Below are 11950 nucleotides of genomic sequence, written 5' to 3'. Positions count from 1 at the left end.
ATATTCAGTAGAATCACAATGTTTGGTTCTACAGAATGTTTTCAAAAATACTTCATAAAATTACTATTATCATAATATTGTGCTTTCTAGAATGCTGCTCAAGGCCAGCTGAATATGACTGAATAGGTGTTGCCAGTAGTCATTTGCGCAGCGCCTGGCTGTTCTTTGTGCAGCGCTTCTGGCTGCTACGGATGTTAACTCACTGGGGGCTTTCTTGTAGTTCAGCAGTGCAATGCGCTTAGCAGCTGGGACAGGTTCCAGCTCTTCAAAGTGAGATTGAAACCAGTCTGCGTTCCGCTTCACACGTTTGCCATAGGTGGTCATAACTGAGTCATAGATGGCATCTCTGATGTGGGCCCGCTTGGTCTCTGCATCCCATGTAGGAGTGTTTTGAAGGACTTTTTCAAGTGAATTTAGAAACTTATGTAACAGCTGTTGATGAGAAATTCTGCTAATGTTGATTCGTGGGCGCTTGGAGTGCTGCAGCTTCTTTGGTTTGAGTCTAACCTTGCTGCACACCAGGGAGTGGTCAGTGTTGCAGTTGGCACTGTGGAAGCTGTGTGTGATTTGAACGCTGTTTAAAGAGACTCGCCTTGTGACGATGAGGTCCAGCTGGTGCCAATGACGTGATCTTGGGTGCTTCCAAGAAACCTGGTGACAGGGTTTAGTATGAAAGAACGAGGTTATGATAGGTACACAACTCCAGCGGTCTCTGTCCATTCTCATTCATCCTTCCAATGCCATAGCACCCAAGGCAGGAGGGCCATGAGTCATGGTCGGCCCCAACCCTGGCATTAAAGTCCCCCAGCAGTAACAGGTGTTCGGTATTGGGGATGCTACTGATGATATTATGGAGTTCCTCATACAACTGGTCTTTAGCTTCAGGTGGGGAGCAGAGTGTTGAGCATAAATGCTGAGTAGGTGTACTGGACCAGAGGCGCTGAGCAGTTGGATGGACAGTATGCGTTCCGAGCCGTTTGAGGGTGGCTCCATCATGCTGAGCAAAGAGTTTCTGATGGTGAAGCCCACTCCTTGCTGTCTTGGTTCTTCAGGATCCCTACCCTGCCAGAAGAAGGTGTAGTCTTGCTCTCTTAGAGATCTGCTCGCAGGGAGGCGAGTCTCCTGAAGTGCTGCAATGTCCACATTGAATCTACTGAGCTCGTTGTTAATGATGGCGGTCTTCCGAGAATCATTGATTTGTGTAAGGTCTTCCGACAGGCCAGGACACACAGTTCTGATGTTCCAACTTGCAAAACGAAGGGCTGGTACCTTCTTTCCTTTTTTTGTCGTGCTGTTTGGTGCGGTGTTACAGTCCACTTGTCGGGCAATGACCCTGAGCTCCAAGCACCCATTGAAGCAGGTGGACTGTGGTGGGACAGAACCTTGCTGCCCGGTTTGAAGCTGGCAGTAGCTGTCCAGTGAGATGCGATGACCTCTCCCACTGACAAAGGCAACCCGTGGCGCCCAAGCTCTATGCCAGTTGAGCTGGACTTATAACCCGTAACTGCTGCCTTCCGTGTTGTTTTTGTCACTGTGAGGCGACTATGGAGTGACCTCTCCATGGCACATGCCTGGGCGGATGTATAGAGGTTGTGAGTTGCCCAAGTGTCAAAACCCCCCTCTCTGCGTTCCTGGTGAGGTCCAAAGGAGTGCAGAGCACGATGTTTGGCACTGGTATGGCTGCAGGAACTGCCGGAAACATGCCAAAGGTGACACATGACCGCCTTCGGGGTTCTGCTCCGGATTTTCTGTTCGGGTTTACTCCCTTAGCCATGGTCTCTCCCGAGACGCCCACAAGGCAGTGGGGTTGTTAGGGCCCCTGCTCAGGGGTAGGTGGATGCTGATGGGAGGAGGTGGGGGGGAAGGGGGTGCGAGGGGAAGATGGTGCGAGGGGGGAGCTGGGAAGGGGGTGCGAGGGGGTGGGGGGAAGGGGGTGCGAGGGAGGTGAGCTGGGAGGGGGGAGCGGGGGGTGAGGGAGGGGGTTGCAGGTAATAAAACATTTCATCAGCTCCCAGCACTGTCCACTAGTGATCCTCACTCACTCAGAGCGGCCTCCTCACTGGAGCCCGGCATGGCCGCGCCGCCCTTCACGCTTGACACTCTGGATGGACAACTGAGTTACCCACCGGCTCGGGAGCAGAGACCTTGCTCCTTCATCTTTCAGGCGATCACCAATAAATCCAGCATCAGAAGAATGGATGATGGCATTAAGAGAGCTTTTGGGCCAACCATCAGGAAGATTGCCCCCCTCAAATCTAAATCAGGGGACACAATCACTGACCTATGTGCAAGCAAAAGGACCGCTGGGTGGAACACTACCTAGAACTGTACTCCAGGGAAAATGTTGTCACTGAGACCGCCCTCAATGCAGCCCAGTCTCTACCAGTCATGGATGAGCTGGACGTACATCCAACAAAATCGGAACTCAGTGATGTCATTGATTCTCTAGCCAGCGGAAAAGCCCCTGGGAAGGACAGCATTACCCCTGAAATAATCAAGAGTGCCAAGCCTGCTATACTCTCAGCATTGTACGAACTGCTATGCCTGTGCTGGGATGAGGGAGCAGTACCACAGGACATGCGCGATGCCAATATCATCACCCTCTATAAGAACAAGGGTGACCGCGGTGACTGCAACAACCACCGTGGAATCTCCCTGCTCAGCATAGTGGGGAAAGTCTTCGCTTTAAACAGGCACCAGAAGCTGGTTGAGAGCGTTTACCCTGAGGCACAGTGTGGCTTTCGAGCAGAGAGATCCACCATTGACATGCTGCAGGAGAAATGCCGCAAACAACAGATGCCCCTCTACGGGCACAAAAGCGCAGACTTCTAGAATTATAAGGGAGATAGAGAATATGATGAAACAGAAAAAGAGGGTGTATGATGCATGTCAGGTGAATTCTTCAAGCGGGAACCAGGCTAAATACAATATGTTGAGAGAGGAAGTGAAGTGGAAAATAAGACTGGAAATGGGAAAATATGAGAATAGAATGGCAGTTGACAAAAGGGAACCGAAAAATCTACTACCAACATGTAAACAGTAAGTGGGTAGTAAGAGGTGGAATGGGACCGATTAGGAACAAAGAGGGTAACATATGCATAGGGGCGCAGGGCACTTAATGAGTACTTTGTATCAGTGTTTATTAAGGAAGAGGATGCTGACAAAATATTGTTAGAAGTGGAGATGGTAGAGATAATAGATGGGGGTGAAAATTGATACGCAGGATACACAGGAAAGTCTGGCTATGCTTTGAGTGGATCCCAGGTTGCTCAGTAGGGGTGGGGATAGCAGAAGGGCTGGTCATAATCTTCCAAACATCCCTGGAGAAGGGGAAGTGCCAGAGGTTTGGCAAGTGGCAAATGTGACAAGAAATGGTGTAAGGATGTTCCTAGTAACTACAAGCAGGCCAGTTTATCAGTAAAGGGTAAGGTTTTAGAAACAGACACGTTTGTTGACAACACAACTGCTGGAAGGCCTACTACTCTCACAAGTACAAATGCAGTGTCACTGACTGAAGCATCACTGTCAATGATGTCTCAGGCAGCTGCTTGCAATAAAAATGGCGCTGCTCAATCATACACAGAAAAGGGAACAAACTCTGAATTGACAAATTCCGCCTGGCATGCATTGTAGTCTGAAAATCAGTCCAAAAAGCGCCCCACCCCCAACCTGGCATGACCACTTCTCCCTCCCTCCTGATTGGACCTGCCGAAAAGCAGCCTGCCCACCCCAGGCCAATCAAGGCCCTTAAATAGCCACTTAAGAGCCTTCGCCCACCTCCATGCAGATTTTATGCATGAAAAGTAGGCGTTCTGCAGCCGGGAAAAGCAGGTGGCTTCCGATCGTCTCGGGGGTGGGCCTGCTTATTGGGCACAGGGTGTGCGATGGAGGGTTGCCTCCGCTACCCCAACCACCTCCAAGCCACACACTATCCTGACATGCAGCTATATTGCCATTCCTTCACTGTTACTGGATCAAAATCCTAGAACTCCCTCCCGAACAGCACTGTTGGCGTACCTACACCAGATGAACTGCAGCAGTTTAAGAGGTTGGCTCACCACCAGCTTCGAAAGGGCAATAAGAGATGGGCAACAAATGCTGGCTTTACCAGAGACACTCTCGTCCCATGAACGAATGAAAAAAAGTGGTAGTGGAAATCTGGAACTCTTTCGCTCAAGAAAGTTATTGAGGCTGGGGGTGAATTGAAAAGTTCCAAAACTGAGTACTAGATTTTTGTTAGGTAAGGGTATTAAGGGTTACAGAACCAAGGTTGGTAAATGGAGTTATGATGCCAATCAGGCATGAACTAATTGAATGGCAGAACAGAGTCAAAGGGCTGAATGGCTTTGTCCTTTTCCTGTGTTTGAAAAATGGTGAATTTTTCCATTTACTCATTCCATATTTTCCTCTAAGGCCCCAAGCTCTCCTTCCAGGTGAAGCAGTGATTTACTGTACTTCTTTCAATTTAGTATACTGTATTCGCTGCTCACAATGCAGTCTCTTCTGCATTGGGGAGACCAAATGCAGATTGGGTGACTGCTTTATGGAACACCTCCGCTCAGTCCAAAAGCATGATCCCGAGCTTCCGGTCATTTGCCATTTCAACAACACCCCCCACCCCCTCACTGCTCTCATGCAAACAATTCTGTCTTTGGCCTGCTCCAGTGTTCCAGCGAATATAAATGCAAGCTGGAGGAGCAGCACCTGATCTTTCGTTTAGGCACTCTGCAGCCTTGCGGACTGCACATTGAGTTCAATAACTTCAGAGCATGGCTGGCCTTTTATTTTTTAATATGTGCTTGTTTTTCCTGTAGACAGAGCTGCTCATTATTCCACTATTTACAGTCTCTCTGGACTAATACTTTGTCTTTCACCACAGCATTAACACACGCTTTGCCTTTGTCACAGGACAGCTTTGTTATTTAATCTCTTCTGTCCTCTTCCCCACTACCCCTACCCACCTACCTCCTTCACTTGCTTAAAACCTAATTCTTTTCTCACCTTTGCTAGTTCTATTGAATGGTCACTGACCTGAAATGTTAACTTTGCTTCTCTCTCTCTCTCTCCACAGATGCTGCCTGAGTATTCCCAGCACCTTCTATTTTTATTTCAGATTTGCAGCACCTGCAGTATTTTGCTTTTATTTTAGTGCCCATATTTTCCTTTGTTCTTAAAGGTGGCTTGAGATAAACACATAGCTAATGCAGATATTAAATGTTACCACAAATTGAATCCAAGTCCTTGCATCACACCTGATTGAAACATTAAACAGGTTTTCCAGTGATTTGGATTTCACACGATGCAGTGCACCAAATGCTGTTCTGAAGACTTGCAAACTGATCGACTTTTTTCAGAGCTGACAGAAATCAAGGCACCATTCGATTACAAACATAAAAACTCCTGGTAAATTATTTGAATGTGGCAGGTTGCACTTTAAAGTTAATAACAGAATTTACAAAAAAACAAGTAACATTAAACAAAATCAGCAATGAGTTAAAAGTTCATCTCCCCTCCCGAATACAGAAAATGTAAACATAGTATGTAATGATTCTCAAGATCCAATTACTGTCATATCCTTTCAGTTGTTACAAGGAATAAAAATACAAGAAATAACCAGCGAAACTTTTTCAAAAATGGAATTAAAATACATCTGCTGTCCTGGTGAATCCATCCTTCACCACAATATGATCTTTTTTATGGAGCAAACTATGTTAAATTCTGGGTAAACTTGCATAGGAAAAATTTATCCAGTGGCAGTAACACACGGTATGCTGGGTTAGGTTTTTGCCTAAAGCAGCACTAGGCAAAATGTACACCTGTCATCAGAAACAAATAGGACTTGGAAATCTTCAAGAAGCAAGGGAGGGAGTTCTTTGTTTTATTCAGAAAAGTACTGCTTCCTGACAGGACTCCCCTCTCAACTTTCCAAGATGGCTCCATACTGAGAGCCTGAGCAAATCAATTTGTTTGGAAAATGGTGCATGATGCTACACTTTGCTAAAATGCATGATCAATTCTCTTACATGTGATGTCATTAAACAAATGTGCCTCTTAGCTGTCCACTCAAACCTGGCAGAAGGTCTCTTTCACACATTGATTCACTCAACTTGGTCCCCTTGCATTTGTAGTGACAGAGATGTTTGATGTGCTTGTGATGTAAATCGGCAGCTCACTTATTCCATGTTTATATTAATAATAGGACAATTAGTTTTTGAATTTATCAAAGTTTATCAGTCCATGGAATGGGTAGTAGGCTTTGTGGGTGGAAGATGTTATCATCTAGTTAGCTAATAAAATGAAAGAATAGAACATCTAATTGTTAAGACAATGCTGCAATTCACTGCTTGAGATAAGTATGGTTAAATATCTTATCAATGGAAGATTTAGTAGAACACATGCAACCACACAAATTACCTGATCACCAATTCAACTGATGGTTTCACAGGTCGGCGCAACATCGAGGGCCGAAGGGCCTGTACTGCGCTGTAATGTTCTAATGTTCTAATCTATGTTCACATCTGACTATGCTGTCTTATTGTCCTCTTACAGTTCCTACCGATTTTGGTTATTTATCCTGGCAGACAGTCTCGCTCCCATTCCTAATTACTCCATGTTTCCTTGTAATACATCACCTTGTTCTTCTCATTACAGGGATGATCATATTCACATACACAAAATCATCCAGAAATGAGGATCGCGCAAACCAGAGTGCACAAACTGAATAAAAAAGATTTTTTTTAAATTCACTGAGAAAATAAACTGCCAAAACAGACACAGAAAAAATAAATTGCAGTGCTGTGCACAGCAAGGTCCCACAAACAGCCATGAACTAAATGACTAGATAATCTGTTTTCTTAGTTATGATGGTTGAGGTATAAATGCCAAATTGTGCACTGAGATCAGTAAGATACCAGCAGTGGCATTGCAGCACTCCTTCAGTACTGAACTGAAGTGCCAGCCTAGATTTTCTGCTCAAGTCTCTGGAGTAGGACTTGAATTCACAACCATCTGACCCACTGAGCCAGGTCTAATGCTCCAAAGCTACCACTTCCATAAAACAAGTGAGACAAACATGCAACAGTTTTGCTTGTAAATTGGGTACATTATGGAGCATTCCAGAACCAGAACCGCTGATTATTTGTCATTGTGCTCAGATTTTCAATTTAAGTTGAAAAAGATACAAATGTGGATATTATTTTATGTAAAGAAGTACCTTTAAATTGTTAACACTGATGCAGAATGATGTTCATTGGTATAAATGTCATTTCCTGACAGCAGAATCCAGGGCCAGGCCATAGTCCCGTGTTTCATTGGGCACCCTGGCATTGTGACAGCCAAGCAGTGTCGTAGGAAAATGAGGGGAGAGGCTGTGAACTCTACATCACCATCCCCAATTAACATGACTCCAATGAATTTGCATTTGGTGCACTTCAAACCCCAGGCAACATAAACAAGACAGAGAGCCATAATGAGGGCAAGGGGGACCAGAGATCAGGAAAATCTCACCTCCGATGTTTCAAGATTAGCTAAGAATTAACAAGTAAATCAATTAAAAATTATCACTAAAATGTTCAAGCATGAAGTGTTTTAAGGTATGAAGGCGAGCATTGTCATTATAGCGAAACCAAAGATAATGCCCAGAAGCTTCAACAGTCGCTCATCCGTGGAATTTAGTTCATGAGGTAAAATTTCTAAAAAGGTGATGTAAATGAATGTTCCTGCAGTGATCCCTTCAAGCAGACTCTGTCCCAGGACAGTGCTGGCTGACTTGACCTGTGTGATTATAATGCCAAGCACAATCCCCAGAGGGGACATTATTGCAAACACTACAATGTAAAACATCACGCGGCCTTGTGGCACATTGCTCTGCACAAGCTTCAGAGCCAGGCTGAAAACAATTATACTTTTATGAATTAAAATAGCAACAAAGATCTGGAGAACCTTTGACTCTGTCTTTTGTAGACCAATTGGCAATCCCTCAAAGAGAGAGTGTAAGGACAGAGAAAGGAAGAGAATGAAACAACGGAAAGCAGAATGGGCATTGACATCAATGTGCACATGGTGATCTGCAGTTTCTGCATTGTTGCTGTTTATCTGCACACAGTGGTTAACGTTGTCATCAGTGCAGTGGGTTGTTGCTAGATTACATTGTGCAATAAGAGGGGTGGTCTCACTCAGACTGCTGCTATGGCACTCCAGAACTATTCGCTCGATGATGAGAACCAGGAAAAATCCAACTGCCATGACAAACTCTGCAAGTGGGAAATCCGTCTGCAAATATAGAAACACAAACTGCTGTAAAAGCTAAAATGTTAAAATACCGTAGCTTTTGTTGTGTGTTCTATAAACTTCAGAAAACAAACCGGCTGAGAGACAATGCTAATTTTAGTTCATGTTTCAAAACTAATTGGTTGAAATGTAAGCCAACAGAAAGCTTTGAACTCACCTGTGTTTTTTCACAGTTTGAAATTAATTAATTTTTTTTATTCATTCATGGGATGTGGCTGGCCAGACCAACATTTATTGCCCATCCCAAATTGCCCTCGAGAAGGTGGTGGTGAGCTGTGTTCTTGAACTGCTGCAGTCCATGTGGGGTAGGTATACCCACAGTGCTGTTAGGAAGGGAGTTCCAGGATTTTGACCCAGCGATAGTGTAGGAACGGCGATATAGTTCCAAGTCAGGATGGTGCGTGACTTGGAGGGGAACTTGCAGGTGGTGGTGTTCCCATGCATTTGCTGCCCTAGTCCTTCGAGCTCGTAGAGGTTACGGGTTTGGAAGGTGCTGTCTATGCTGCAGTGCATCTTGTAGATGGTACACACTGCTGCCACTGTGCTTCGGTGGTGGAGGGATTGAATGTTTGTGGATGGGGTGCGAATCAAGCGGGCTGCTTTGTCCTGGATGGTGTAGAACTTCTTGAGTGTTGTTGGAGCTGCATCCATCCAGGCAAGTGGAGAGTATTCCATTACACTCCTGATTTGTGCCTTGTACATGGTGGACAGGCTTTGGGGAGCCAGGAGGTGACTTACTCACTGCAGGTTCCCAGCCTCTGACCTGCTCTTGTCGCCACGGTATTTATATGGCTACTGAAGTTCGGTTTCTGGTCAATGGTAGCCCCTAGGATGTTGATAGTGGGGGTTTCAGAGATGATAATGCCATTAAATATCAAGGGGAGATGGTTAGATTCTCTCTTGTTGGAGATGGTCATTGCCTGGCACTTGTGTGGCGCGAATGTTACTTGCCACTTATCAGCCCAAGCCTGGATAGTGTCCAAGTCTTGCTGCATTTCTACACAGACTGCTTCAGTATCTGAGGAGTCGTGAATGGTGTTGAACATTGAGCAATCATCAGCGAACATCCCTACTTCTGACCTAATGATTGAAGGAAGGTCATTGATGAAGCAGCTGAAGATGGTTGGGTCTAGGACACTACCTGAGGAACTCCTGCAGTGATGTCCTGGAGGTGAGATGATTGACCTCCAACAACCATAACCATCTTCCTTTGTGCTAGGTATGACTCCAACCAGCGGAGAGTTTTCTCCCTGATTCCCATTGACTTCGGTTTTGCTAGGGCTCCTTGATGCCATACTCGGTCAAAGGCTGCCTCGATGTCAAGGGCAGTCACTCTCAGCTCACCTCTTGAGTTCAGCTCTTTTGTCCATGTTTGAATCAAGGCTGTAATGAGGTCAGGAGATGTGTGGCCCTGGCGGAACCCAGACTGAGCGTCACTGAGCAGGTTACTGCTAAGCAAGTGCCGCTTGATAGCACTGTCGACAACACCATCCATCACTTTACTGATGATTGAGAGTAGGCTGATGGGATGGTAATTGCCGGGTTGGACTTGTCCTGCTTTTTGTGTACAGGACATACCTGGGCAATTTTCCACATTGCAGGGTAGATGCCCGTGTTGCAGCTGTACTGGAACAACTTGGCTAGGGGCACGGCTAGATCTGGAGCACTTTTCTTCAGTACTATTGCCAGAATATTGTCAGGGTCCATGGCCTTTGCAGTATCCAGTGCTTTCGTCATTTCTTGATATCACATGGAGTGAATCGAATTGGCTGAAGTCTGGCATTCTGTGATGCTGGGGACTTCAGGAGAAGGCAGAGATGGATCATCAACTCGGCACTTCTGGCTGAAGTTTTTACAAATGCTTAAGCCTTATCTTTTGCACTGATTTTCTGGGCTCCCCCATCATTGAGGATGGGGATATTTGTGGAGCCACCTCCTCCACTTAGTTGTTGAATTGTCCACCACCATTCACGGCTGGATGTGGCAGGACTGCAGAGCTTAGATCTGATCCGTTGGTTATGGGATCGCTTAGCTCTGTCTATCGCATGCTGCTTACGCAGTTTGGCACGCAGATCGTCCTGTGTTGTAGCTTCACCAGGTTGACACTTCATTTTGAGGTATGCCTGGTGCTGCTCCTGGCATGCCCTCCTGCACTCTTCATTGAACCAGGGTTGGTCTCCTGGCTTGATGGCAATGGTAGAGTGGGGGAGATGCTGGGCCATGAGGTTACAGATTGTGGTTAAGTACAATTCTGCTGCTGCTGATGGCCCACAGTGCCTCATGGATGCCCAGTTTTGCATTGCTAGATCTGTTCGAAATCTATCCGATTTAGCACAGTGGTAGTGCCACACAACACGATGGAGGGTATTCTCAATGTGAAGGCGGGACTTTGTCTCCACAAGGACTGTGCGGTGGTCACTCCTACCAATACTGTCACGGACAGATGCATCTGCGGCAGGCAAATTGGTGAGGACGAGGTCAAGTATGTTTTTCCCTCGTGTTGGTTCCCTCACCACCTGCCGCATACCCAGTCTAGCAGCTATGTCTTTTAGGACTCGGCAACTGAGTCAGTAGTGGTGCTGCCGAGCCACTCTTGGAGATGGACATTGAAGTCCCCCACACAGAGCCCTTGCCACCCTCAGTGCTTCCTCCAAGTGCTGTTCAACATGGAGAAGCACTGATTCATCAGCTGAGGGATGGCAGTAGGTGGTAATCAGCAGTAGATTTCCTTGTCCATGTTTGATCTGATGCCATAAGAGTTCATGGGGTCCGGAGTCCATGTTGTGGACTCCCAGGGCAACTCCCTCCTGACAGTATACCACTGTGCCGCCACCTCTGCTGGGTCTGTCCTGCCGGTGGGACAGGACATACCCGGGGACGGTGATGGCAGTGTCTGAGACATTGTCTGTCAGGTATGAATCCGTGAGTATGACTATGTCAGGCTGTTGCTTGACTAGTCTGTGGGACAGCTCTCCCAACTTTGGCACAGGCTGGGCTTGCCGTTGTCGTTTCTGGTGCCTAGGTTGATGCCGGGTGGTCCATCCGGTTTCATTCTTTTTTATTGATTTCGTAGTGGTTAGATACAACTGAGTGGCTTGCTTGGCCATTTCAGAGGGCATGTAAGAGTCAACCACATTGCTGTTGGTCTGGTGTCACATGTAGGCCAGACCAGGTAAGGGCAGCAGATTTCCTTCCCTAAAGGGCATTAGTGAACCAGATGGGTTTTTACAACAATCGACAATGGTTTCATGGCCATTAGACAAGCTTTTTAATTCCAGATTTATTAACTGAATTCAAATTCCACCATCTAATCAAACATCTAGAGAGCATCACAGGCAGAAGGAAAGAACCAAAAATACGTACAAAGAGAGAGGGAAACACGGTGTCTTTCTTCATTCTAATTTTAGTTCAAAAAGATATAATTTTAATAACAAAGCCTAAGAGGAATGGCGAAGAGGGGAGGAAGGGTTAAAGGAAGAAAACAGCAACACCAAGATATGAGACAGACCATATTCTCTGACTTTACATGCTTAATCCCACAGTAAGTCTTAGGTCTTCACACATTTTGTTAACTTTTCCCATGATAATTTCCTATGTCTACATTTAGAATAGAAATTATCTATTTAATTACACCTCCTGCAGCACCACCACTGGTGGGAAG

At 45.9% G+C, this 11950-nt stretch overlaps 1 protein-coding gene across 2 annotated transcripts in view; it reads right to left on the bottom strand.

Annotated features, from left to right (window-relative positions):
• Window positions 1-5387: 5387 nt before the first annotated feature.
• The window catches only part of slc39a1 (solute carrier family 39 member 1), a 45994-nt gene continuing 39431 nt past the window's right edge, over window positions 5388-11950 (bottom strand). Inside the window, exon 3 of one of the 2 annotated variants that reach the window (XM_068017660.1) lies at window positions 5388-8271. In XM_068017660.1, the coding sequence (XP_067873761.1) occupies window positions 7588-8271 (684 nt within the window). In that variant the 3' untranslated portion in view covers window positions 5388-7587. The remainder of the gene's footprint in view (window positions 8272-11950) is intronic. The other variant, XM_068017661.1, reaches the window with a different exon arrangement.

Source organism: Heterodontus francisci, chromosome 38 (genome assembly GCF_036365525.1).
Source record: "Heterodontus francisci isolate sHetFra1 chromosome 38, sHetFra1.hap1, whole genome shotgun sequence".
Lineage (NCBI taxonomy): Eukaryota > Metazoa > Chordata > Chondrichthyes > Heterodontiformes > Heterodontidae > Heterodontus > Heterodontus francisci.
Note: the sequence above shows the minus strand (reverse complement) of the source record. Positions and strands in the feature narration are given on the sequence as shown.